The sequence below is a fragment of the Microplitis mediator genome, chromosome 5 (genome assembly GCF_029852145.1).
Source record: "Microplitis mediator isolate UGA2020A chromosome 5, iyMicMedi2.1, whole genome shotgun sequence".
NCBI lineage: Eukaryota > Metazoa > Arthropoda > Insecta > Hymenoptera > Braconidae > Microplitis > Microplitis mediator.
The window spans coordinates 2,655,695-2,682,873 of NC_079973.1; the positions used below are offsets into that span (position 1 = coordinate 2,655,695).

At 35.2% G+C, this 27,179-nt stretch overlaps 1 protein-coding gene across 1 annotated transcript in view; it reads left to right on the forward strand.

Annotated features, from left to right (window-relative positions):
• The window catches only part of LOC130667535 (serine-rich adhesin for platelets-like), a 94,598-nt gene extending 67,798 nt beyond the window's left edge, over positions 1 to 26,800 (forward strand). Inside the window, exons 2-7 of the mRNA XM_057469176.1 lie at positions 11,167 to 15,248; positions 18,105 to 18,230; positions 18,374 to 18,671; positions 22,446 to 22,627; positions 25,342 to 25,582; positions 26,229 to 26,800. Coding sequence (XP_057325159.1) covers positions 11,167 to 15,248; positions 18,105 to 18,230; positions 18,374 to 18,671; positions 22,446 to 22,627; positions 25,342 to 25,582; positions 26,229 to 26,476 — 5,177 coding nt within the window. The 3' untranslated portion in view covers positions 26,477 to 26,800. The remainder of the gene's footprint in view (positions 1 to 11,166; positions 15,249 to 18,104; positions 18,231 to 18,373; positions 18,672 to 22,445; positions 22,628 to 25,341; positions 25,583 to 26,228) is intronic.
• Positions 26,801 to 27,179: the final 379 nt, after the last annotated feature.

Below are 27,179 nucleotides of genomic sequence, written 5' to 3' on the forward strand. Positions count from 1 at the left end.
TATTTTTAATTTCCAAGCCGCCAAAACTGACCCTAAAGTGTCCAAAGACGTACTTCTATCCTCCATGTTTACATATTTACACATATAAGTATTAGTTTAGTGTAATAGAAATAAAAGCGAGACGTGTAACAACAACAAGTTATAACATAAGATAAGATGCATAAATAAAAGTGGAGTCGGTATGAACCCACAATGGACTGTACTGGATATCTATAGAGATATAGATAGGTACTGGTGTATAATATAACTTGGAAGAAATATACAACGTTATGCGCGTATTATCCGGCGTGGAGCCATAAAAGTCTTTGGCCAGCTACCAGTCATGTTTAAGGCATGAACCGACCGGGACCGAGCTCGAGCCTCTCGGGTACCGAACAGAGACAGAAGTACAGGCATAAAGGGATAAAAAGTTATCATACAATAATATTATACGTTTATGTATTTATGTATGGATAATATATAAGTATATGTAAGGGGGGTAGTCGGCCGCGCGTACTATTTTTCGAAATGAATAAATGTTAATTCGCGGCACTATAATAATTACTTTACGAGCGGACTATCGGCGTAATCACTTTAATAGCCAGTCATGTCAGAGCGTATTGCTGGATGCTAGTGAAGAAGAAGAAGAACCTGGATGATGTGGTAGTGGTAGCATCTGAGAAGAGTTACTCGTAAGAATTCATCGCCGCGGGGTTTTACGAGGCCACTATACCCATTCTTGGTATATATGCACCACTAGAGATCAAGTTCCGAGAGCATAATCTCAAGAGCAACAGCACTAGCACTAGCACTAGTACCAGTACCAGCACTGGTACCAGTAACCAGCCAACTCTTAGATTTGCAATGATGGTTAAAAGTTAATTGTCAGTGAGTTTATTTCTGCTGAAGATGTCGGGTTATAAAAATTAGAGGCTTAATAAAAGTAACCGAGGAATTTTGTCTGACGTCTGAGCGAACGTTGAAAAAGTAAATTAATATAAAAAATGAAATGTCACCAATTATTCCCGAGGCGTTCTTGTTGAATTATATATATATGTCTCAAGTTAAAAATAAATCTAAAAAGAGAGGAGGGAAAAAATTTATAGAGGAGAAGAGTTAAATAAAAATAATAAGACAAGTGAAGAGGAACAGGTACAGCGGCAGCCTTGAAGAAGAAGAGTCCTTGTTGCTTGTGAGGAACAGAGAGGACGTGAGGCTCCAATTAAAATAAACGTACGTCGGTTTTCTTCTCGTCACTCTTGAGATCCTTTGGCCGTCCGCCTCCGTCCACCTTCTCATCCTCATCCTCATCCTCGGTCTTATTCACCACCACCTTAACTTAACTTTTATATACTTAGCTACGTCTCTTTATACTTATCCTGGGCAAGTCCGCGAGCGCGGTGACTTTGTCACTCTTGTGTTACATCGAAGAATAAAGAAAACTATCCACTTGATAGTTGACCGTTTCTGCACGTAGTGCTAGTTAAGCGCGAATGCTCCGACGCGTTTCTTTTCTATATCTCCGTCGCCATATGTCGCCACAAAGGGATCAACGACTCTTCCATTCCACGACTACTAGATCTACTCACTCACTCACTCACTCACTCACTTATACCAGGGAGATCTAGCAAGAAAAGTAGTATCTGACGCCGCTGATGGTATTTTACCACGGTATTGGACACTAAGAAATAACTTTTAAAACGACAACGACACGGCATTGGCTGGTTTTCGTTCCTGGAAAAAGGACATATATTTTCTCCATCACCAGCAAAACTTATAAAGTCTAAACAAAGAGCATCAGGACAATAAATATCCACAAATGCTTGGCAGGATCCTCACGTTACAACGTGTCCTTCGCGCCTTGTCTCAAATGCATCTTCTTTTTTCCCGTACTGAGCTAAGGATTCTCCCTGGACTCTTACACGCTTACCGATTCAGTAGCTGATAGGCGATCGATAGAATATTGAAAGCTTTTGTCCAGCTCGAGGATGACACGCCAGCTGGTTAATAAATATTCAAAGTGCTGGAGATAACTCGCTAAATGTCGCTGGGAAAATTCTGACGCGATTGAGGACATTGTTTTTGCAAAACGGCAGGACGCGGGAATCTTTGCAAGCAGAATATTGCGTGAAGAAATAATAAAACATGTCCGGGGAATGAAGAAGCTTTGAATGCTTCGATTATCGATTCGCGCGAGAAAGAGAGACGGGGATAGTCTGGGATCAGGTGGATTCGAAGTGTTCTTTACATAAACATGAAGCTGAGGAATGGGTCTGGTCTTGGTGGCAACGTCTGCTCCTGCTACCGACCGCTGCCGTCCCGATTACTAATCGCCCTCGGAGACATTTCGAATTATTCTGAGTGTGCAATTGAAATGTTTTATGCCCTCAATTAAATGTTTTTTTTTACCATTCAATTTATTTTTTATTCAATTTGGGCTGCGGGTTTAAAAAAGAAGAGTTAAAATGAATGAATAAAATAACTTGTGTGTATCTTTGGACAATTTACGATGTGCAGCGAAGATGTTCGCGGACGGAACCCGCACGTTTTCAGTGGGATGTTCGGGAATTCTTTTAGTCTGGCCCTTTTATCCCGGTGTATTTTTCAGTTAACACTCGATCACAAGTCCCCTCGTCCTTCTGCACAATAATATATTTCTATTCTCACGAATTTTCTGTTCCATTGTCTCATTCTGCGTCTCATAGGAAACTAAGACTACTCACTGCCGATATCCGACCCCAGAGAATCGGTATGTTACGTAACATCTTACCCGCAGTGCCTCAGAAGTACTAAATAAAACTCATGTGTTATCTTCAGTCTCGTATTATTGCGAGCCAGCAAAAAAAGAACAAGAATTTCTTACAATAAAATACCACATATGTTTCCTTTGAATATCTGGCCTCGGAATTTATTCGAGAAAGCCGGCAAATTTCTTTTTAATAAAAAAAAAATAAGTTAATTCACCGCTCAAATTTTTTTACGCAAAAAGTAACACGACTCGACGTTTTCTGATAAATATTTTGCCGAAATAATAATAATATTTTATTATTAAATTGAAATATCAAAGAAATTTTCTATAAGAATTTATCGCTGATGCCAAGAATCCGCGGAATGTTTCGTTTAGAAGATGCTCTCACTCGATTTATATCGAAATCGATTTCATTTTTATATAAAAACATTTATTGTGCAACCGAGCATTGACCTGAGGAAATAAAATATTCAGAAAATAAAATAAAAAAATTCCTACTCAAAAACATTTAAATTAAAAAAAAAGAGCTGATATCATTGTCTTTTGTCAAAGATAAATTGAGAAAGAAAGTTTGTGTTAGGGACGAGTGCGTGGGCAGGAAGAGTCTGCAGACTCGAGTGAACTCAACCACACCCTGACTCACCATCATCAGCAAATAAATAAAAAGTTAAAAAAAATAAAACAAACAAACAAATAATCAGACAAGTTAAATGACACAAAGCAATAAGCAATAAAAGGGTTAGTGCATTGATTTCCCCCTGATAGCCGGAGTGAATAAAACAGCCTCTCAGCTTCAGCACCTTCGGACAGATGGATGACTGACGAGTTGTAGAAGCAGAAAGAAGACATGCGTGGGTGGACGTCGACAAGAGCTCGTCGCTGTAACTTTACTATGCACACCATAGTATTATAAGAACATACATAGTATATATGTACAGTGTACACTTATAGTAGGAGGACGCGGATCGGACATTGAATTAAATATAAAGAGAGATAAGCTCGGATTTGCGGAAGGGCAGTTATTCAAATCGACAGTAGCATCCATCCAAGATGCAAATCGGTATCGGTCATTTATAATGTCGCTCCCGGAATGCGGATTGACGACTCGTCTACTTCTACTAGATCATCTACTCTACTATTTTTCTATCTTAGAAAATAACGATTTTTTCCCGCGAAAAATTTTTTACATTTTAAATTTAAATCGAAAAATTGCGGGGAGAGAAAAATTTATGATACTGAAGTTAGCTGACGTCTAATCATTTTTGGATTTTTTTAAAAATGATAAATTATAAAAAAATAAAATATTCAAAAAATTGCACCGATAGATTTTTTAATTTTCTACATGCGCATATTTTTATTTTTTAAATTTTTTTGTAATTAATTTGTTGAATAAAAATCCAAAAATTGTTAATCATCTGCTAACTTCGGGGTCATAAATTTATGATACTGAAGTTAGCTGACGTCTAATAATTTTTGAATTTTTTTAAAAACGATAAATTATAAAAAAATAAAATATTCAAAAAATTGCACCAATAGCTTTTTTAATTTTCTACATGCGCATATTTTTATTTTTTTGTAATTAATTTGTTGAGCAAAAATCCGAAAATTGTTAATCGTCTGCCAACTTCAGGATAAAAATTTTTTCTGTCATTTTACGATACAAAATTTTTCTCGCGCCAAGAAATCCTTTTTTTCTGCGTAGCAAATATTTTTTTCTCTCGACTTATGATAATTTTCTCTCCTCGCTATTTTTGTCCCCCGATTTTAATTCAATGATTTATAGTTTCGTGTTTTTTTTTTTTACAAATAAAATAATATATTTTTGGACTTGACCCGATGCCACTGGTTCGTTGTACCGATGCATCATCTTGTCGCGCTGGGAGGTTCCACTGCGCGAATACAATGGGAATGAACATCGATTCGCGATTCTCAAGAAGGAATTCACTCGCGGTCCTTCCTGTATCACGAGTAGATCGACCAGTACTATGCCATATCCAGTCTCCAAGATTCCTCTTTACTTTAATACTTTTACTAGACTACACAACAACAACAACAACAACAACAACTACTACTACTTAACTTACATTACAAACACACGGTGTGTTTATGGCCTTTTGTAACTCGGCGTCAGTATTAGTAAACATAATGATGCACACTATTATAACTATAAATATACGTACTATAGCCATCCCCTGCGGGTTTTCTTTTACGTAACTGGCTCGCCGGCCACGTGGCCTCATTAAGACTACAGGGCTCGTATGCCGGAAGAAGATCGTCTGTAAATTATTGCCATACATGGCCGACGATACTCGATCGTACTCGCCGCAGATCCATCGATCTTCTTACTGCTCTCTTTGCTGATTATCTTACATATTACGCATGACGCACTGCGCACTTCAATAAATATCTGCAGCAATAACTCAACATTATGCTACACATAAAAAATAATCAGTGTCATAAAAAATTTATAGAGGTCATTTAAATCCAAAATCACTTATAAGGTTTAATTTTTTTTCTCAACTTCGAGTCCGAAAAATAAAACGTCAGCGACAATGGATGAAAAATGATAAGTCGAGCGAAGAGAACGTGGATATGATAAAAAATAATAAAAAAAAAAGTATAACCCGAGGGCATTTTAAGCGATTATCGGAAATTGCGCTCGAGCGTTGACCGGGAATAACTGTCCGGCTTACGCGGTGCTGAGTTGTATAGAGATGTGGCCGTGATCTTGATGCTGGTGAGTTGAGAGCAACAGAGTAAGAAACAACGTATCCATACAATTTAAAAGCCTTGAATATACGGTACACCCTTTCTCTGTATACATCAGTTTGATGTTTATGTTTATGTTCATGTCCATGTACTGCAGATCTCGACGTATCTTCACTCACCCTGGCCTGTATCTTTTTCGATCCGGTCACACCTGCTGACCAATTTCGTCTCGATGTCTCTAAAAAACCGGCAATTCCTTACTTTCACTTTAACCATTTCACATCCGGTGGAGTTTATAACCACCGACAAAACAAATAAGAGAAAAGTAAATTGATGCCTTATTATGTGTAATTATTTCAAACTGTAGATTATTTATATATTTATTTATTTATTTATGTATGTGGTTTATTTTTTATAAAATAAGTGGACCAAAATAACTGGTCAGAGTGCAGTTATACATCGCGTTAAACACCAGGAAGAGTATGTAGTCTACTGTACTGCTGAGGATTGGACTTAACTGGTTATCGGTATTGAGAATCTAACTTGCTCGGTGATATCTCGTTATCCCAACTAATGCTGCTTTAAGATAAACCTCATCCAGTTTGTATACCGTTACACGGAATACTCATTTCCTGCTAACAATTTAACTCTAAATCTACGCTAATAAATTCATTGACCGGTTGATTTAAGGCAATAAATCCTCGGGAGCTTGGGGTAAATTTTTCAATATATCTCGTAAAAATTGAAACAAAATTGATCCCTGATAATACTGGGTATTGTTATTGTAATTGTCGCGATGTTATCTGGTGTGGGAGAGCACCAGGCTCCGGGTGGATCGTATTACGTTCGCGAGAAGTCAATGATCTTGATCGTGATCATACGTGCGCCCGTTCACCTTCGAGTGCTCTGCTCTTCACTCATATATTTATGTATCTATACATATATAACTGAGGATATTTATATATATTTTATCAGTCAAACCCGTAGACACATTAATCGATACCAGATTTATTTATTTTATTCCTGGTTTTTTGCATTAAATGTCAATTTGAATAATTTCGGCAAAATCGTAAATAAATTTTTTTGAAAAAAATAACGAGAATTTAAATTCGTGAGAAAAAAATGTCATTTGTTTACTTTTAGTTTTTTGTCAGATTATGACTCGATCGATAAAAATAAAATGTATGAGACAAGATCGTCTTGGAAATTTTAAAAAAAAATTCTTATACTGAAAAAAATTTGCGGAGTGAACGCGGATTAAATATGATCCTGAAGTTAGTAGACAATTAACAATTTTCGGATTTTTTTTCAACAAATCAATTTAAAAAAAAACATTAAACTAAAAAAATGCACATGTAGAAAATTTAAAAAACAATAGAATCTATAGTTTTTTTTATAATTTTTGGCCCAGTCTACTATAGATGCAATTTTTTATAATATTGTTTTTTTTTTTTTTAATTAATAAATATTAAAAAAATTATAAGACGTCGACTAACTTCAGAAATGAGTGTGAATGTAGCAGACATCAGACAAATTTCCAATTTTCAATAAATAGAGTAAATAATTAATAAAATAGAATTTTAAAAAAATGCGCATTTAAAAAATTAACAAATTAATAAGTGCATTTTTTATAAATATTATTTTTTAAATTATTTACTCTATTTATTCATAATTTTAAATTTGTCTGATGTCTGCTACATTCACACTCATACTTCAGTATTATGATTAAATCTGGAGTGAATTCGGAGCGGATGATTGTTTATTTTATTTAATCCCTTTGGAGTGCATGCGGATTGAAATAAAATTCAGATCACTCCGAAATCACTCGTCTGAAAAAATAAACTCCCAATTTACCCATATACGGAGTAATTTTTTCTGAAACTTCGAACTCCCATTGAATTCAAATTTAAATAAAACCCGCAATCACTCCCAATTTTTCCAGTTTATTTGCAAAAATAAAAATAAAAATTTCAGTATGTCCATTTTGCCCCTTCCGTAAATTTTTTATGTAGCTTAAATAATTAAAAAAACTGAGTCTTAAAGACAGATGTGATCAAGGACAATCAAAAGGTCTCGCGTCGTTTCACAAGTGACTCGAGAATGCCCGGAAGATTTTTCCAGGACGTTGATCCCCATTGTTTCGATCCTGGAATCTTTAAATTGCGTAATATGCCGTAGGTAACGAGGCGTCTGAGATAAAAATAAAAAAATAAACTCCATGGACAAACAAAAAGCTCCGTAACTCACAATACTTAAGTATAATTTAATACAAGGTAGCAGACAGTCGTAATAAAATTATTGACTCCAAAGAGAATGAGAGAGACCTCCAGTAAAGACCGAGCCCGTAACCGGGAGTCGGACCGACCCGAGACTGCAATTAAAAATAATTTAATAGATACCTATCGACATCGTCAAAAATCCGCCACAAACGCCATTTATTCGCGTTGCTCACCGACCATTAAATCACAGGCCTTTTTTTCTTTGTCACGACAAAAACTCGGATCGCAAATTATCAGTTTTAGTTTCAGCTGTAGTTTATGTAATTACCGGTGAGTTATGCGTACTCGTTGACCGCAGTGTCCTTTGGCTCTTGATGCCTGGGACGTACGAGCCGCGATACTGGTACCGAGTTCTCCATCAGTTAACCGGAAACGGATGCACGCTTCACGAGTGCCCAACTCATGTATCCCATCCGATATCAGTACAAACATTAACTCGCACTCACACTCAAATTAAATATATATAAATATATATAAAAAGTCTATCGTTGACTCATCACAGACCGAATAAAAGTAATCACGCAAACGTGAATCGCTTCTAACAATCGCTCTTACGTAGCCTCCATTTTTTACCGCCACAAATATCGCAGCCACCCATTGTATGAAAAAAAATCTTTGCTTATATAACAAAAATAAATTCTTCGTTTATTTATATTTTTATAAATAAAATAAACTTCATTAATATTAAATTACACGAGTTTAGATCAATTAACGGAACCTTGATTGTGTTAAAGCAGCGTAACGACACCGTCCAATTCTTACATAAAGACCCAGTGGATGAATAATAAAAAAAAACTCCGAGCCGAGCAAAAACGTCTTAGATTGTTGGAGATAAATAACATGACCGAGTACTTAATTAAGATTTATTATTTATAATAAATAATTTCAATAAATACCTCGTTGCTGGGGTTGCTGTTGTTATTATTATTATTATATATATGCATAGTGAAAATTTATCGTAGACATTGTAGTCGAAAAAAAAACCTCATGTTGGGACTCTTAGTCGACTGGTTTAGTTGGGTTATCGCTGCGGCGTGACCGCATAAAAGCCCGTAATATTTTATGTGAACACGTGTATGAGTAAGGTCAGTGTTGCTCCTGTTCTCTCGTTGTTCAGATCTATGCTATGTATATAAACACACGCACACATATTAATATGTGTATGTGTATATGTATATGGATATGTATATGAACCCGCAGTCGACCGAGTGTGTCCTGGATAACAATACGCGGGTACGCGAAACGCTCCGATGGCCATGAGACAGCAAAACTGCATCAATAATTTTTAAAAATGAAATAAAATAAATCTATTGTTGTGATAAATGATTTACAGTTTTTTCCTTTTGATAAATTTTTTTTTATGTATACTGTAAAAAATTTGCGGATTACTGTTTTTTTTTTTTTTTAATTCCCGGAGCGAAATTTACTCCGGAGAAGTTTATTTTAATATTAAAACTCTGAATCGGAGTACCCATGCAGGAGTTGCCAGAGTTGAACGACGGGCCCTACTTGGCCCAGCACTGGGGAACCTAGCTTTGGCACCTATATTGGCCCATGATTGGCTCAAGATTGGGTACTCAGTCCTGGCTGACAATGATTACCCGGGCTTGGGCCAAAACTGGGTAACCTAGCCGTGGCCGTTCAATGGCAATCCAGGCATGGGCCAGGTCTGGCAACCAGGCTTGGCCCGAGATTATCATTCTAGACTTTTACCAAAACTGGGCCAAGACTGGCTTACAAGCTTGGCCCAAGGTTCTACAATGTTGGGCCAAGCCTGGGCCCGTACTACTTTCCTCTCTGGGTAAATGTGGATTTTAAAAAAATCCAGATCACTTTGCTGGAAAAATAAATTCCCTATACAGAGAAATTTTTTTAAAAAACTCTGGAACTCTGAGTGACTGAATTCGAATTTAAATAAAATCTGTAATCACTCCCAATTTTTTGTTTGCATACGTGATTTGATAATCAATAAGAACTTTGGACAGCTTAATTTTGTATTATAAGTATATATATAAATAAAATATTAAGTAGCGAGAAATACATGAGTCTGAATGTCCAGATGATTTACGCTGACACTGCGGCAGCAGGTTGCTCTGTAAGATTATTGTAAGTACAGAGGGATCTTGAAAGAAATAAAAGCTCAAAGTACAAGTAGTCAGAGTACTAACTCTATGTCTGGGTGCGTAGATCATACTTACTCGGCTATAAAGACCACGGAACATATATATATATACATACATATATACTTTACGATTGTGTGGGCGTAAGTATCCAGTGTATGTAGACTGGAAGTCGCTCAAACAAATTACGTGCTGTAGTAGTTCACGTGTGACAGAGGACGATCTGCAAATGCTGATGCAAACGACTCGAGGCGACGTTAAAATTGTCACTGGTAATGTCCTGGCGGGTGGCCATTGCATTTTATTTACTGCGGCCATGTGTCAATTTAATATTTTACTTATTTAATTACAATTCAACTTCCTGGTCATTTTCTTTTTTATCTTCCAAGATTTTAATGCCTTCATTGAGATTTATAATTCAAGATGGCCATTAATTTATTGAATCACATTAATATATATTGATCTAGATGATAAACTTGTCGGATTAGATCATTTAAATCATCATTACTTTGATACAAATCAATTGATAGCCTTTATTTTTTTAAATCATCGATCGTTCCCGCGCTTTTTTTAAATTTATAAATTATTACAGTAAAAATAATTGAATCCTGGCGGCCTTATTAAGTACAGAATTACTCAGTAATTATTTAATATCTGAGTAATTGACTTTTAATGACAGTCTTCTTGCCATTGGCCTGTTCTCAGCCAATGGATTTGCATGAAAAGTAATTTTGAGGCCTACAGAATTCTCCATTGTAATTTTAATTAATAAAGAGGGCTAGGATTTAAGTAATTAGTCTGTCAGTTATTGAGTGTGAGGCCAAAAGTTTTTTTTTTACCGATTGCGTTACAAAAAAATTATAAATCGTTAATTAATTGTCTGTATGAATAAAAAATGATTAAGTTTGAGAATAAAATAAATGAAAGATTTATTTTACGGTAAAAAATGAATCCCAGTCTGACCTACAACCTTGAGACGATGAATCGAGTCCTTCATCAGAGTTATCGATGCGCGGTAAAATACAAAGAATACTATATATATTTATATATATATAAGTCTAGGACCGTTAGATTGTCGTAAATGCACGTGGGTCACGACGAGTCGTGAGTCGACACTTTTACTCAATCGATCTCTGAACAATAAAGTCAACAAAAACAAAACCACAACCGTACGATCGGTACTGATACATTTTTTTGATCGATTTATATATCGATCTTTTTATTTAAAATCTTAGACTATTTTCTAGGTCACTAGTTTTGTTTAATTCAATTTAATATATTATGATATATATTTATATATATATATATATATTTTTTTTTTTTATTTCAGATGAAATACAAGACCACCGACAGAGCAGGACAGCTTCGCACACGGAATCGCCGACGTCCAAGGCGAAGCGTGAGCAAATATTCCGAAATCGGCTGGCAGCTCGTCGACGTCAGGCCTTGACGCGATCAAACATTTCCTCAAAAAGTCACTTAAATTCAACTCTGCGCTCAAAACCGGCCGCTAATGTATCGAAAAATTCCGTGGATATGCTCGAGGTCCAAGAAACTAGACACAGCGTCTACGTGACCGCGCCGTCCGATGACCAGCCTTCGGTGATTATTGATGATAGTGATGATGATGACGATGCTGCCGGAGGTACTGACGTCGAAAGTCACTCAATGTCAAAATCATCAGAAGATCGTGCGTCAGAGTCAAAAGATCACAATCACGGGACAATAACTTCATCAGCACGTAATTCATCAGTCAAAAATTCATCTTTGTCTCTACGAATTCAAAAGAATGATGACCAGTCACAGACTCAGACTCAGTCAAGACGTAAAAATACCGTAGTGATGCCCGAGTCTCTTTACAATCACTTCCGTCCAGTCGAGAGGAATATTCCTATTGAAGATATGACGCAGTTTCGATACTTTGGTCAAAAAATACGTCCGGAAAACACGACGAGCAACAATTCCGTTGAAGTGACGTCTGTATCGCCGAACTCATCACAAAATCGCCGACGTTTTTTTGTAAAAGGCTTCAGTACCACAGCAACGCCGTCAGCGGTACCGGGATTATCACCTGGCACTGCAATTCCTAAGCTAGAGGAAATTCTAAACGAAGAGATGAATATCGCAGTGGAGAAATCAACTGTTGAGCGCAACAAAATTCCAAAGACTAAGAATGTCTTTAGAAGTACGAGTTTGTATTTAAGAAAAAGTCCATCTCCAGCGTCCCAAGTATCGGGCTCGCCACAAATCAGAGCGTCAGATCCTACGATTATGTCAAACATTATTGGAACAAATAGAAGCATTCACGAGTCGTCCGCTCACGCTACAGAGCAGTTGGTGGTAACAGCCTCGGTTAAAGAGGAGAAGGAAAAGAAAGAGGAAAAGAAGAAGGATCAGTTAAGAGTTAATTCAGCCTACCAGATAAACGTCTCGACCCAGATTCCTGAGGAGCCACACCAACGCAACCTACTAAGAGTAGGAAATGAGTTTGAGAGCGAAATTACGGATTCCAACGATGTTACGACTACCAGTTCTTTACACACCCGAGATTACCAAAGCGACGACGCCAACAACAACAACAACAACAACAACATTAACAAAAATGACAAAAACAATGACTCACCGATAATAAAATTTGAGAAGCAACCCAAGAATTTTATACGCAATAAAAAAAGCGGAATTTCGCGAATGGACCGACGAGCTGACGAACTCGATTATACCACCAGCCCTACCACTACCGCCGCAACCGCCACAAAGACATTATTCTTCGGCGATAAAACCGCTGATGAGCAAAAAAGATCCTCAGGAAAAACACGCGGGACACCAGGCGACACCGTAGTGCCTTCGGAGTCATCATCTGCGCCTCAAGTGCCAGCCGCCGAACCCGCGAGAATCTCGACATGGCTGTCCATCAACTCTGACCCAGTGACACCCTCAATAGCTCCCACCACCGGGAGTCCAATAAATGACCCCGTCACGGTCCAGCCTCTCCATCAATACCAGCAGCATTCGTCACTTCGTATAGTCGTAACGGAGCCAGCGGTATCGGGAATTGAGTCCGCTGGCGAGCGTAACTATCAGAGTACCGTTAAGACGGGAAATTCGTCTCATTCGGAGAATGCCTCAGTGGCTAGAGGTATTACCGAGAGGCTCATTGCCTCGGGGGACATTATTACAACGACTTTAGAGACATTAACATTAACAACCGCGGCAACGGGTACCGACACTGGTACTCTCGAGCCAGCAACAGGTATGCCGGTAAATGAAGAACAAGTAGTAGAAGCACCTGTTGCTTTAGCACAGCAGATGCAACACCCGTATGCCTACACAATCACAAACATAACACGGCTGCTGGGCAACTACTCCGGGCACGGACCTGGGTCAAATGACAAAGCATCGTCCAGTAGTACGCCGACGACATCGACAAAGTCCACTACGTCGACGTTAAAAGAACAAGTAAATTCATCGTTTTCTTCTCCTTCTACCCATACCTTTGCTCTCGGAGCTCTAGAGTCGACGCGCACGCCCGGCCCAGTCAGTGTTCGTCCGACTGCCGTTGAATACAGTGCTACGAGTCCGAGGAGCAGTAGTAGTAGTAGTAGTCCACTAACCAGCGGCACCAGTAACACCAGTCCGTTGGTGGGAGAACGCGGTAGAAAAGGTACAACTTTACAGCAACGCGTCGCCACAGTTCACCGCAACACTTCGTACTCGAATACGGTTGAGGCTACAACTCTCAGAGCTATCACGACAACTGGTACCGATACTGCTACTGATACTGATACTGATATTGACATTAATACTGAAGAGTCTTCCTCATTACTCAGATGGAATTACACGTCAACGACTGGTGAAACTCCTGCCGGTCGTCAAAAGGAAGTCATTAATGACCGAAGGTACTTGAGGAAGTCTGCAAGTGCTGTGTTGAATCAGAGAATCAGTGCGGACGAGTCAATCAGGGATTTTAAGAGACGTCGCAGTGACACTAGGAGCAGTAGTACCACCAGTAGTAGTAGTAGTAGTAGCAGTAGTAGAATTAAAGGACGCGTTGATGAAAGAGTCGCGGGGTCAAGATCCATTGACGCTAAAGATGAGCTGATTGAGTTGGTTCACAATAATAATAGAAGCACAATAAACATTAATAATACCGACACCATGGGGAAATCTGGCGTCAACTCGAGTCTGTCTGCAGAAATGGTTAATGAAGCGTCGAAAGTGATTGATGAGCATAAGTCTCAAGATGCTGCCGGTAGTGACAAATTGAACTTTACCACGGATCCACCGAGTGCGAGTAATGTCGTTAATAATAACAGTAATGTGTCAAGTGATCGAGTAATTGAAACTGGTGACAAGTCAGATGACTACAAAATGACCTCGACAAAACCAACCACTGAGACAATCACATCTAGGCCATTAACTAGTACAGTGACGACGATAAAAACACCGACTGCTACGAGAGCAAGCCCAGTTTTTCCGGTGACCCCGATGCTTTTTAACGGAACGAACAAGGTCACTGAAGAAGAAGATAGAGAAAAAGTTGAGTCGAATACGGAAGGTCCAAGGATACCCGACAGGCCGTTTGGTATCGCCAAGGATTTAGATCCTTCGGAAATACAGAAGATGTACCGGTCGCAAACAACCTTGAAACCGGAGCCGGGAATGACGACACTTCCGCCCGAGGTCTTGAGGTCCAACACGGTGACCTCTCAACCCAAAATGGACACGACCGGCAAGAAACTGAGCAGTGAGAGGTCGCCGGAGGTGAGGGCGAGAAATCTCTCGGACAAGACCAAGGACAAAGACGACGTGTTGCCTATAATGCATCTCTACAATACTTCGAACATCTTCAACGGGACGATGAAGGACTTGGACGTGCAGACAGAACTCCCGATCCCAGTGACAAAACCGACTGAAGCAACGACACTCGGTCCGAATATCCCCGAAATGAACGGAAAAAATCTAAACGCGACACGCTCCGAGAACAAGGAACGTGACCAAGTTCCTGATTCCGATGGCAAGATTGGGAGCGTGTTGAAGGGTAATAAAAGTCGGCAAGAAAACCGGGAAGCCGGTGGTCAAAATTCCACCGCGAAATGGCCGAATACCTCCTCGTCCCCGTCTTTGTCTTCGAGCAACAGAACGAGGCACCGGCCGAATTATTACTCCGGGCCGGAGTCAAATGGCTTTCACCCAGAGTTAAATTCAACTTTTTACGAACCCGGAATTATTCCAGTTACACCGCGAGATCCAATTAACATCAGTGAAGTCATCACTAAACGTCACGACGGAGACACTTTGGCAACTCAAGAGACCGTCGTTATCGTCAGCTACATCCTCGCCAGTCTCGTTTTCTTCCCAATCGTCGTCGGGGTCGTGCTAATCTTCAGAAGACTGATAATTAAGAACCGCAAGGTGAGAAAATAATTTACAAACTCCCACATATACATATTTATATATTCATATCATAAATATATATAAAGACACCATTTAATTTGAATATATTTATTATCGCTATGAAATCTGGATTGCCTTGATGAACCTTTTGAGCTTCAGCCCGTGAGTTATGATCTCCCATCGTTAACAGCCGCGTTTACAAGCCGTGTCATAAAAATTCACCTCTGCAACATCTTTTTCCTGTTCGCTAATTTTAAGCCGTCAATTCGCTCTTATTATTGCCCGCAAAAAGTACATGCGCAGAAACGTTCACGGACACGCGATCGGCGAAATAATTCCCCGGGTTTAATATTTGAAAATATTCTCGACAGGTTAAATTGTAATGACACAGTAGACATCCACTTGCATGGTGAATCTTCATTTAATTTAATTTTGATTATAGACCATTAATCTTCGCTATCCTTGTGCCCAATCGGCATGCGCATGAAAAACCCATCGGACAGTTTATTAACGATATTATATTTTTATGTATAAAATAAAATAAAATCTATATAACGCATTAAAAGGCGAGTTCCCTTGACGGGTTTGTGAATCTCTAATTAATTATGTCCTTGTAGTACCTCTGGTACAAGATAGTGTTGATGACCTGACGAGTGTCATCTTCATGCTCAAGACTTTCTTGTTATTTTTGCTGCAATCTCGGTCATCCATTGATTTTAAATCCGTTCTATATATGTTGATGCATATTAAATATATATGATGATGCCATGAAGATCCGATAAAAGGCGGCAATTATTATTAATAACGTCCTCGGATATTTTTTATCGGCGCAGAAGGCAACCGTTTAAAGTTATCGCTATCATATCAGTTACTCATTTTTCCGAGGAATATTTATTTATTTATTTAAATATATATAAATATATCGCGTCACTACAAACAGGCCAAGGATTGTCGAGTATTAAATCAATTATTATCCTAAATATTTACAATATTTATTACACAATTAACGTAAATATTTATCATTCATTTGTGATAAAAACAATATAAAAATTATTAATGCCGAAAATGCGAAAACAAGGTCATTGCGTAAGCGATTGTTTAGTCTGGATCGTTAAAAAATTTATTCATTACGTCAGTTAAATATTTTCGCCCTTACTTCAGCCAGACGTCGGGATTTATGCTGGTTTACGATCAAATTCGTTCCGTCTTGAGGTCTAAGGGCTTTGGTCGGACCAGGGTCACTGTAACCAGAAAAAATTTCATTCGCAATTTAAAAAATAATTTGAAAGTGCGGTCTTTTAATTTTTAACCAACACAATGAGCGTCGAGTCGAACAACGGAGGATGATTGACAACTGATGATAACCGGTAAATAAAATCTTTAGCTGGTTAACACTCGATGACAGCCAATAGTATGCTAAAATCTGCAGTGTCATTTAAAACAGAGTTCAAGGCGACTCAGGTGATAATCGCGGGCCGCTTCTTTATTTACGACGGTACCAACGCCTTCGAATCGCCAACGCTTTTGTTTATGACTTGAAAGCTCCATTTAACAAATTTTTCCCTTATATATCTATATGTACATATATAGATAGATTTATATACAGAAAAAAAATTTTTTACTTCTCAGGATTTTTTTGCATCGTGAATTGAAAAAAGATTTCTTGAAGCGAGAAAAAAATTACAAATAATTAAAAAAATAAAAATAAAAAAAATGCACATACTGATTTTCAAATTTTATAAATGTGCATTTCTTTAATTTTAGCCAATTTACGTTTAATTCATTTATTTCAAATTTACAAAATTTATTATTGTCAGGGAAATTCAGACTCATATTTAGCTGACGTCTAATTGGATTGATTTCCAAACGATAAATTATAAAAAAAAAAATATTTGAAAAAATTGCACCCATAGTTCTTTTGATTCTCTACAAGTGCATTTTTTTAGTTTTTCATTTTTGTAATTTATTTGTTGAAAAAAATAATCCGAAAACTTTTGCATCATGAATTGAAAACAAAAATTTTCTTGAGACGAGAAAAAAATTACAAATAATTGAAAACATAAAAATAAAAAAAATGCACATACTGATTTTCAAATTTTATAAATGTGAATTTTTTTAATTTTAGCCAATTTACGTTTAATTCATTTATTTCAAATTTAAAAAAATTTATTATTGTCGGAAAAATTCAGACTCATAACTGACGTCTAATAATTGGATTAATTTCCAACGATAAATTATAAAAAAAAAAATATTTAAAAAAATTGCACTTATAGTTTTTTTGATTCTCTACAAGTGCATTTTTTTATTTTTTCATTCTTGTAATTTATTTGATGAAAAAAAAATCCAAAAATTTCTGCATTATGAATAATAAACAAAAATTTTTTTGGCGCGAAAAAATTTTTTTTCCGTATATAAAAAAAAAAAAAACCACTGGAATGATTCTTACGACCGCGGACACGTAATTTATTTGCTTGTTGTCGATATTTTCAATAAAACCATCACTTTTTTAATTTATTTCTATTTTTAATTTTAATTTACGTACTGCGGAAAGCAATTAACTCACCGAAGATTGCCAATCAAACTGATGGATAACAATAATTGTCCATAACAATCCTCGATTTGAAATTACATAAGCCCATAATTCAATCTCTCATAAAAAAATATTATATAAAAATAAATAACCAGTAATTTGTTCGATGATTCAAAGCAGAATAATACCAATATTTAAAATAATTTACCATAAATATATACATATATATATATATATATATATATATATATATATATATTTACAATAATAAAAATAAAAAAAAATCTAAAGTAAATAGTTGGTGACGTATTGTCCTGAAATTGGTTATATTTGTATATGTACAGGTGCTGGAGGAGTCTGACACATCATCAGAGATAAGCTGCAGGAAGGATGCGCTGAATCTCGAGAATGGGGACTTCAAGACCTCGATCGAAAAAGCGATAACGAAATTGCCGAGGATACAGCATCTCGTGAGTTGAATGAGCAAAAGACAAACGATCTTACAAGTGAAAGTGAAAAATATATTTATGATTAAATAAATTATTTATTCTCTGCTCAGTTACTTCATTTTCTCTTATTTATTTATTTTAAAATATTTATTTATTATTCGCAGTGTCATGAAGCCGAGAAACCGCCGCCTCCAGCGAAACAGGAGTCGCGATGGGAGTTCCCGCGTGACAAACTGCGGCTCCAAACAGTTCTGGGACAGGGTAACTTCGGACAGGTCTGGAAAGCTGAGGCCGATGACTTGACCGGTCACAAGGGAACCACCAGATTGGTCGCCGTCAAGACCGTCAAAGAAGGCGCCTCCGCTCGGGAAAAAGAAGACCTCGTAAGAGAGCTAGAGATCATGCAGCAGCTGGGGAATCATCCCAACGTCGTCACTCTGCTGGGCTGTTGCACTGAAGAAGGTAAACTTCAAATTAAACTTCTCATTACGTCGGTTCTATGAGTCATCGCAATTAAATTCACAGTCACTTTAAATATTACTTACGTTTTTTTAAGATTTAATCGCCATTAGTTATTATTGCAATCGCGAGATTGACTGACGTTAGGAAAATTATTTCCCCGGTTGATTGATGCGGTGGCGATTATTTTTCCTAAGGTTGAATCAATGACACTCGCATACGGTCTAAAAAAGCCGACAGAAAATATATTACAGAAAAGGATGAGAAAAAAAATAAAAATTGATGCATAAAAGGAAAAAAATATGTAGACGCGGCATATTACGTATCTGCGTACATTATTTTCTCGAATAAATTTCCATATCCACATAATTTGCTTGTCCGTGAGAGATCTTCTCTCATATTATTCCTCACAATGCAGCCATTAACTCCATCGCCGTCTCGCGTGATCCGACAGGAGACACTTGGAATTATCATTTGTTTAGTTAATTTTTCACGTGATATTCACGGCCGAGCTAGTCTGTGTCACGAACACCTGCTATTTCAACACTTGCCGTTTATTTATAGTACGCTATTTTATTTTATTTGATATATCGCAGGGTTCAAACTAAAGTATCGAGAGCGCAAATTTTTTTAGTCAAAAGATAAGTAGACAAGATTTTCGGCTTATTTTCGAAATGAATGGTTCAAATTGGATATTACGGCGAAAATATTGGTCCTACAAAAAAAGTTTTCAAACAAAAGTTGTAGGAAATTTAATTTTCTAAAAAAAATGTCTCTTATGATTTTCTTATACGACCAGTAGTTACACCGTAATTCCAAAATTAAGACTCATAATGAATGATTCAAATTTTTGTTAGTTATCAAAATCTTAATTTTGAAATTACGGCTTTTTTATTGGTCCTAAGAAAAAATTACAAGAGACATTTTTTTTGTAAAATTAAATTCTGAACAACTTTTATTTGAAAATTTTTTTTATACGACCAATAGTTTCACCGTAATTCCAAAATTAACATTCATAATGAATGATTCAAATTTTTGTCAATTATCAAAATCTTAATTTTGAAATTACGGCTTTCTTTTTAGTCATATGAAAAAATTATAAGAGACCTTTTTTTTGTAAAATCAAATTCTGAACAACTTTTATTTGAAAAATTTTTTTATACGGCCAATATTTTCGCCGTAATATCAAAAATTAGCCATCATTAATTATTAATTGTTATTTTTAAATTAAGCCAAAAATCCCGGCCCTAAATAAGTAACAATAAATATGATTTATTTAAAATTTAAAGAGCTAACCGCCCATTCAAATTAAAAAATCTTAAAATATTTAGGTCCTGAATAGCGCGAATGCCCTCGCTTCCAAGGATGCGGCTGAAGATTCATACCGTCATTTATTTAATTTCCGTTTAAAAATACAAAACCTCAGACCGAAGCTAAAGCTAAAGTTCAACCGAATGCACAATAGTTTTGTTTGACCACCAAAAGTTAACGTCCGCCCAAATAAATTTACTGTCTAAATATTAATTTGAGTTTAAAAAAAAAAAATGGCGTGGTGTAAAAGTAAAGTTTTTACGACTGTGGTAAAATAATAAAAGAGAACAAAGCATGAGGAATTTATTGGTCACATGAAATATCTTTTGACGCAAGTTCTGAGTGACGGTACCACCGAGTTATTGGAGATAATTCGTGAGTGCAGTTGATAGTTCGCAACTTTACAAGACTAATGTCTGACAGTTTGATGGATTTTTTAAAATAATTTAACTCTTTTTTTTTTATTTTACTCATAAACTTTTTTAGTCATTAACAGTCACGATTTCTTACGATAACTGTTATCGCGCCATTAAATTCTGCGAAGTTTAAAAATATATTTAACAAAAAAAAATAATAAATAATAATCCGAACGTAACGTGTTGTCTTATTAACGTTTCATTGAATTTGTTATTTTAAATTTTATTTCAGACCATTGACCTCCTGAATTAAAAAAAAAAAAAAAAAAAGTTGACGTTACGAATTTAGTCTCCTAAATCTCTAGACAAATTACCCGCCGTTTAATTTAAAAAAAATCTATTAATTATTTAAATCCAAGCGCGATAACAAAAAAATTTAAAATATTTTTAAACGCGTTCATTTATCGCGATTTGCGTCTTAATTCATGTGTAATCGCATGTTAAGTATACACAGTTAGTTTCTACGTTAAAATATACGCGATAAGCTTCACCCGTCTCAATATTATTCACAGAATTGCTTGGCTTCTTATACGCGACAGCAAGTATACTTTTTATACCTGACATATCGCCGGCATTAAAACAAACTTGTTAGTTTATACATCTTTATTTTATTCATTTATTTATCATAATGTTGTTATTTATTGTTTGTTGCTTTGCATATAAACTCTTCCTTGAGCAGTAAATAATCTAGTGACAATCAGCGATAAATAATTAAAAAAATTATAATCATTGTTGTTAAAAATAAAAATTTACTTTAAAAAATTGGGAGTGAATTTGGAGTAATTACGGATTTTTTCAAAATTCAAATTCCTTCCTTCGCCCATACGAAAAAAATACATCCGGGTCAATCTGCATATAAATGACATATATAAATATATGTCTTATATATGCAGATTGGCTCGGATATACGGATATATATTTTTTCGTAATGCGGAGTTCCGGAGTTTTAAAAAAAATCATTCTGCACATGGGGTAAATAGGGAGTTTGTTTTTTCTGAGTGATTTCAGAGTGATCTGGATTTTATTCAAATCTGCATTTCCTTCGATTCGGAGTTTTAATCTTTAAACAAACTTCGGAGTGAACTTCACTCTAAGGTGACTAAATAATCAGTTATTGGCTCCGCATTCACTCCATATTTGATCCGCAAATTTCTTTACAATAAAAAAATTCACATTCGGTTCAAAGGTTTAGGAGTGAAATTCACTCCGAAGCAGATTTTCAATAGTAAATTAAACTCCAAAGAGATTAAATAAATAATCAGTCATCGGCTTCGCATTCACTCCAAATTTACTACATATTTGATCCGCGTTCACTCCACAAATTTTTTACAATGAAATAATTCACATTCGGTCCATAGGTTTAGGAGTGAAGTTCACTCCGAAGCAGATTTTCAATAGTAAATTAAACTCCTAGGAGACTAAATACAAATAAAAATTTTAAAAAACCGACCTATGCATTGGTTTTCCGTGGACTCTCTCAAAGAAAAGAAAAAATTCAAAAAATGTTTGTCTCGCGGTATTTCACATGTTTGCGCAATAGCCGGAGATCTTAAAAAATTTTGATAAAAATGCACCGAAACTAGAGATTTAAATCTATAAAATACTTTTTTCAAATCTCAATACGATTATTTTTCACAAAGTTACAGCCTTCCAAAAATTTATAAAATTTTTCTGTTCCTTTAATTAATGGCACGAGTATATAAACAGTCATCCGCTCCGCATTTACTCCGCTAATTTTTTAGTGTATCAATAATCCAAACTTAAATGAACGAAATCAACAGGATAAAGTAGTAAAAAAAAAAATTAAAAAAAAAGAGTAATTCAAATATTATCTTATCAACTTACGTCTTTGCATTGACAAATATTGACAATACACAAGTTTATTCAATTATATAAAATATCCTTTGTTTTTAAATAAATAAACAACATTGAAGGCTACGTAAATCTGATTACTCAGTGCATAAAATTATTCGTATGAATGATTTCGTTATTATTATAAATATGGATATTAAATAATAAAAATTCATTTATTTATTTATTTATTTAACAGAACCGCACTACCTAATTCTCGAGTACGTAATGTATGGAAAATTGCTTGCGTACCTACGGGATCACCGGACAAGACAAGATTTTTACAACTTCAGCGAAGATTCAGCAGCATTGACCTCCCGAGACCTCACGGTGTTTGGATACTGCGTCGCTCGGGGCATGGAATACCTCGCGTCTAAAAAGGTAACGCAAATATATAATTACCGGCTTTATATCATTCTTCAATGCGTTTATATATTTTTTAACTCTATATTATTCCCAACAAGATCGTGCGCTCGTGACGAAAGATTTTAAAACTCGATACCGGTTTTTTTTTCCGATCGCTATCAAATATTGAGAGTAAGAGTAAGAGAAAGTTTTAATAAAACAAAAAGGGTTCGGTAAAAAAAGTCGATCTGCAAAAAACTCGATCGTTAAAATGTCCGGTTTCAATATCAAGGTCACTATCGATATCAATGAATCGCGAGATATAAAAAATTAATAAAGTTTTTAAATTATCAATGACAATGTAATTACGCAGAACAATAGATTGCATTTATTATTTTTAATTGATCATGTCGTTGACAGGAATAATGTAAATATATATAAATATATAGATATAGATATAGATATGGATATATAATATGATAAAAAATGAATAAGAAGAAAAAAGAGAGAAAGAATAAGAATAATAAATAGAAAGACAAATACTGTATATAAATATATAAATATATACTTCTTAGAGTTCGATTAACTTTAATTGGAAGTAGCGAAGGCATTCGCATTTATGGATATATGTAATTGGACGATCCTCCTCGGGAATGTTGTTCTCTATTGCTTGTAGCAATGAATTTTTCGCAACTGCGTACGTTATGTGCACTATAAACTAAAGCAGAAAATTTTGTTTCCTCAATCTATACAAATATATATGTATGTAACTATATACATATACATATTTGATAAGCAATTTAAATTTTTACAACCGCATGTTTAATTCACTGGTCTTACCAACACATTTAATAACCTCTGCATATTAAGACGATAAATTAAACAGAAAGTAATAAGGATGTTACATACATTACGTGCATTAAGATATTTAAATATGTTAACAGTTAAGATATCTTTAACGTTTCTCATTTAGCGAACTCTGTGGGAAATAGTTGAGCCCATCGACAAATTAGTGCCGACATTTACAACCGATTAACCGTTTTACGTTTATATTTAAATCTCCTCTTCACGGAAAAGAATATAGGGAAGTTTATTAAAATATATGAGTTGAAATTAGTGAATTCATAGGGGAATCTTACAACTCTATTGAAATTTTGTAATTTTTACTCGAGGATTAAATTTTTATTATCTAATAGGATAAGAGATCAGTATCTGATCAGGGAACTAGAACTCGATCACTCATATATTTGTATATCTTTAGTAAAATTTAGTAAATATAGTATACAAATACATGAGTAATCGAATACTAGTTCCCTAATCGGATACTAATTCTCTAATCGGGTACAAAATCTCTGATTGGGCACTAGGTCTTTTACTTTATGCCAATGAATATACGACTGTCTAATTTCAAAACACAGCAACTGACAAAAATAAAATTTTTGAAATATGCATCGAATCATGTTCACAAGACTCCACTGGAACTAAAAATACTAAAATATCGATTTAGAAAAATTTTTCACTTTTTTTTTCGTAGATTTTTTTTTTCATTGCCAATTTTTTTACTTATTTTGGAGTTAAAAATTTGAAAGCCTAAGGGGCGCATAACTTAAATTATATGCTCTTTTGGTTTTCAAAAACTTCAAGTTTTAAAATAAGTCTCCAAAATGATTTGTAATAAAAAACAAATACGCCCTTGGAAATTAGTAACGCGATATAGGTCTAATTAGCATCTTAATTGTTATTTTTACTATACATTTACGCGGAAAAAAAAGACAGTTTAAAATGTTAGCAGTTCCTCTAAATTACATTTTTTTTGAGACGGAGTCATTGCAGTTTCATATAAGACTTTTTTCAGACCCTAATAGGGTTTCATTCATAATAAAGTTTCATTCAACCAAAAATATATTAGAAACTATAAAATTTGGTATCCATAATTGCAAATACTTTATTACAAGAAGTATTTCCAATTACTACAGTACAAAGTATATATATAATACTTAGTTTTTTATACGAAGACTGTGTTTGCACAAAAAACTAATTTTCCTACCGCTTTTTTTTTCTAGTAGTAATAAGTAGTAGCAAAAAATACATTATTAATGTGCATTAGTATTTCTTGCTAAAATATATTAAACATTATGATATATTTTCGAGACTCGTTTTCTCTGCGTACAGACATTTACAACCGTATTACAACGATTATCCGTTTGACGTTTAACGATAAAGTTCCTCGTCATAATTTTACCAATAATTAAAAAAAAATTATGCTCATATTTATTATTGCACAGACAACACATTTCTTCTTTGGCTTTCATTACTGCGGAGTTAATTTACCTCTTGAAGATCGTTAATCGTTTGTTACATCTACGAATAGCTAACGTTCATTAGCATACAATACCCGGGATCAGTTTTAAGCGACATTGGAGATAACAATTTTCTCAATTACCGTTTTTTTTTTTTTTTTTTTTCTAAGCAAACACGAATTTTTGCGAACCCTCACTTAATTGACGCGATCTACAAGACGGAGTCGGTATATAAAATAAATAAAAATAAAATATCATCACTCGTGACATGACTAATGATATCAATTAACGTGTTTATTTTTATTAGGTATAGAAAAAAATATAAATATACATTTATATGTATATTTGTTTTTTTACCAATAATTGATTGTTTTTAATTTATGATAATTTATTAACATATTTATTTATTTATAAATGTTTTTGAATATTAATGATAATTTATTATTACAGATAATACACAGGGATTTAGCGGCACGTAATGTCCTGGTAGATCACAATAAATTATGCAAAATAGCAGACTTTGGGATGTCGAGGTTCGCAAACGAAGATGGCGAGTGCATCGAAACACGACATGGAAGAAATGCTTTGCCAATTAGATGGATGGCTCCCGAGTCATTGATTTATTCGTTATTTACAACTAAAACCGATGTATGGAGTTTTGGAATTCTCATGTGGGAAATAGTAACTCTTGGTAAGTTTATACTCAAGAGTAAGAACTTGTAGTTCTACAGTTAAGTCTGCAAAAAAAATAGACTTTTTTCCACCATTTTTCTACAATTAAGTCTTTACTGCGCATGCGCGCCAGTGCAAAATCATGGACTTTATCATAGTAAAGTCGCGGGAGGAAGGCCAATTTTTTGCAGACGTAACTGTAGTTGAGTCCGCAAAAAAACGATCTCTCTTACTATTTTTCTACAATTGTCTTTACTGCGCATGCGCGTCAGTGCAAAATCATGGACTTCATCATAGTAAAATCCTGGGACAAAAGCCCGTTCTTTTGCAGACTTCTATAGCTGAGTCTACAAAAAAAATGGGCTATTCTCCCACCATTTTTTTTTACAATCAATTATTTATTGCGCATGCGCGTCAGTGCAAAATCATGGACTTGATCATAGTAAAGTCGTGGGTAAAAAATCTATTCTTTTGCAGACTTAACTCATAGTTCACTCCCTAAAAAATGATCTTTTCTCCCACCATTTTTCTACAATTGTCGTTACTGCGCATGCGCGCCAGTGCAAAATCATGGACTTCATTAATAATAAGTGGGAGAAAAGCCTGTTCTTTTGCAGAGTTTATATAAAATTATTATGTAACTAATTATTGATATTTTTATTAAGGTTCGACGCCCTATCCGGACATGGCCGCTAGAGAGGTTATGCGCAATGTACAAGATGGTTACCGGCTCGAACGACCATCGCACTGTCGCAGCGAACTCTTCAGGGTAATCGCGAGATGTTGGCATGCTGACCCCGATCGACGTCCCGAGTTTCAGTTACTCAGGCGCGATTTGGCCCAACTTCTTGAAGACAACATGAATGGACACTACGTCGATCTTGAAAGTTACGCGTCAGAATGCACAGACTAGTTATTAATTAAAAGTGCAGTGCGGTATTTAAAAATTACCTACTAAATTAATTAAAAAAAAAAAAAAAAAAAAAAAAATTGTAGGCTAGTGATTTCTACGCCATCAAAGACACTAATTTTTTTAAATTGAGGCTGACGAGGTACAAAAAAGGATTCGGCTAAAATTTATATCCGTCAATTCTCAATAATTTTTATTTACTTATTAATTAATAATTAATACAAAGACGTCTTCCATTTTTTTCACGACTGTCTTTTATTGTAAATACGCGGCTCCGAGCCGCAAATCAAAAATACAAAAAAAAAATGCAAGCAATTTTAAAATAAATTCTCTACAAATTTATATAAATATATATATAAGTTTTATATTTAACGTGTGTATAAACCTAAGGTTACTTCTAATCATTCTAGTCTTTTGACAACCTGGAGTTGAGATCGACTTATCGAATTTATTTTATTGAGACGAGCACATTTGTGTGATAATTAATTTTTATTCCTTTATTTCTATAAATTTATTAATTGTATTATTAAATAATTTTTTTAAAAATTATAAACAATCAAAAGATTCGATACTCGATTAAATCTCCAGGTTCGTCAGCTGATACTTTATATAAGTATTTACTTAATAACTTTTTATTGTAAAACTCGATATAAATTTTCATTGTAACGAAAATTTAAATAAATTTAAACAATTAAATCATTTTTAC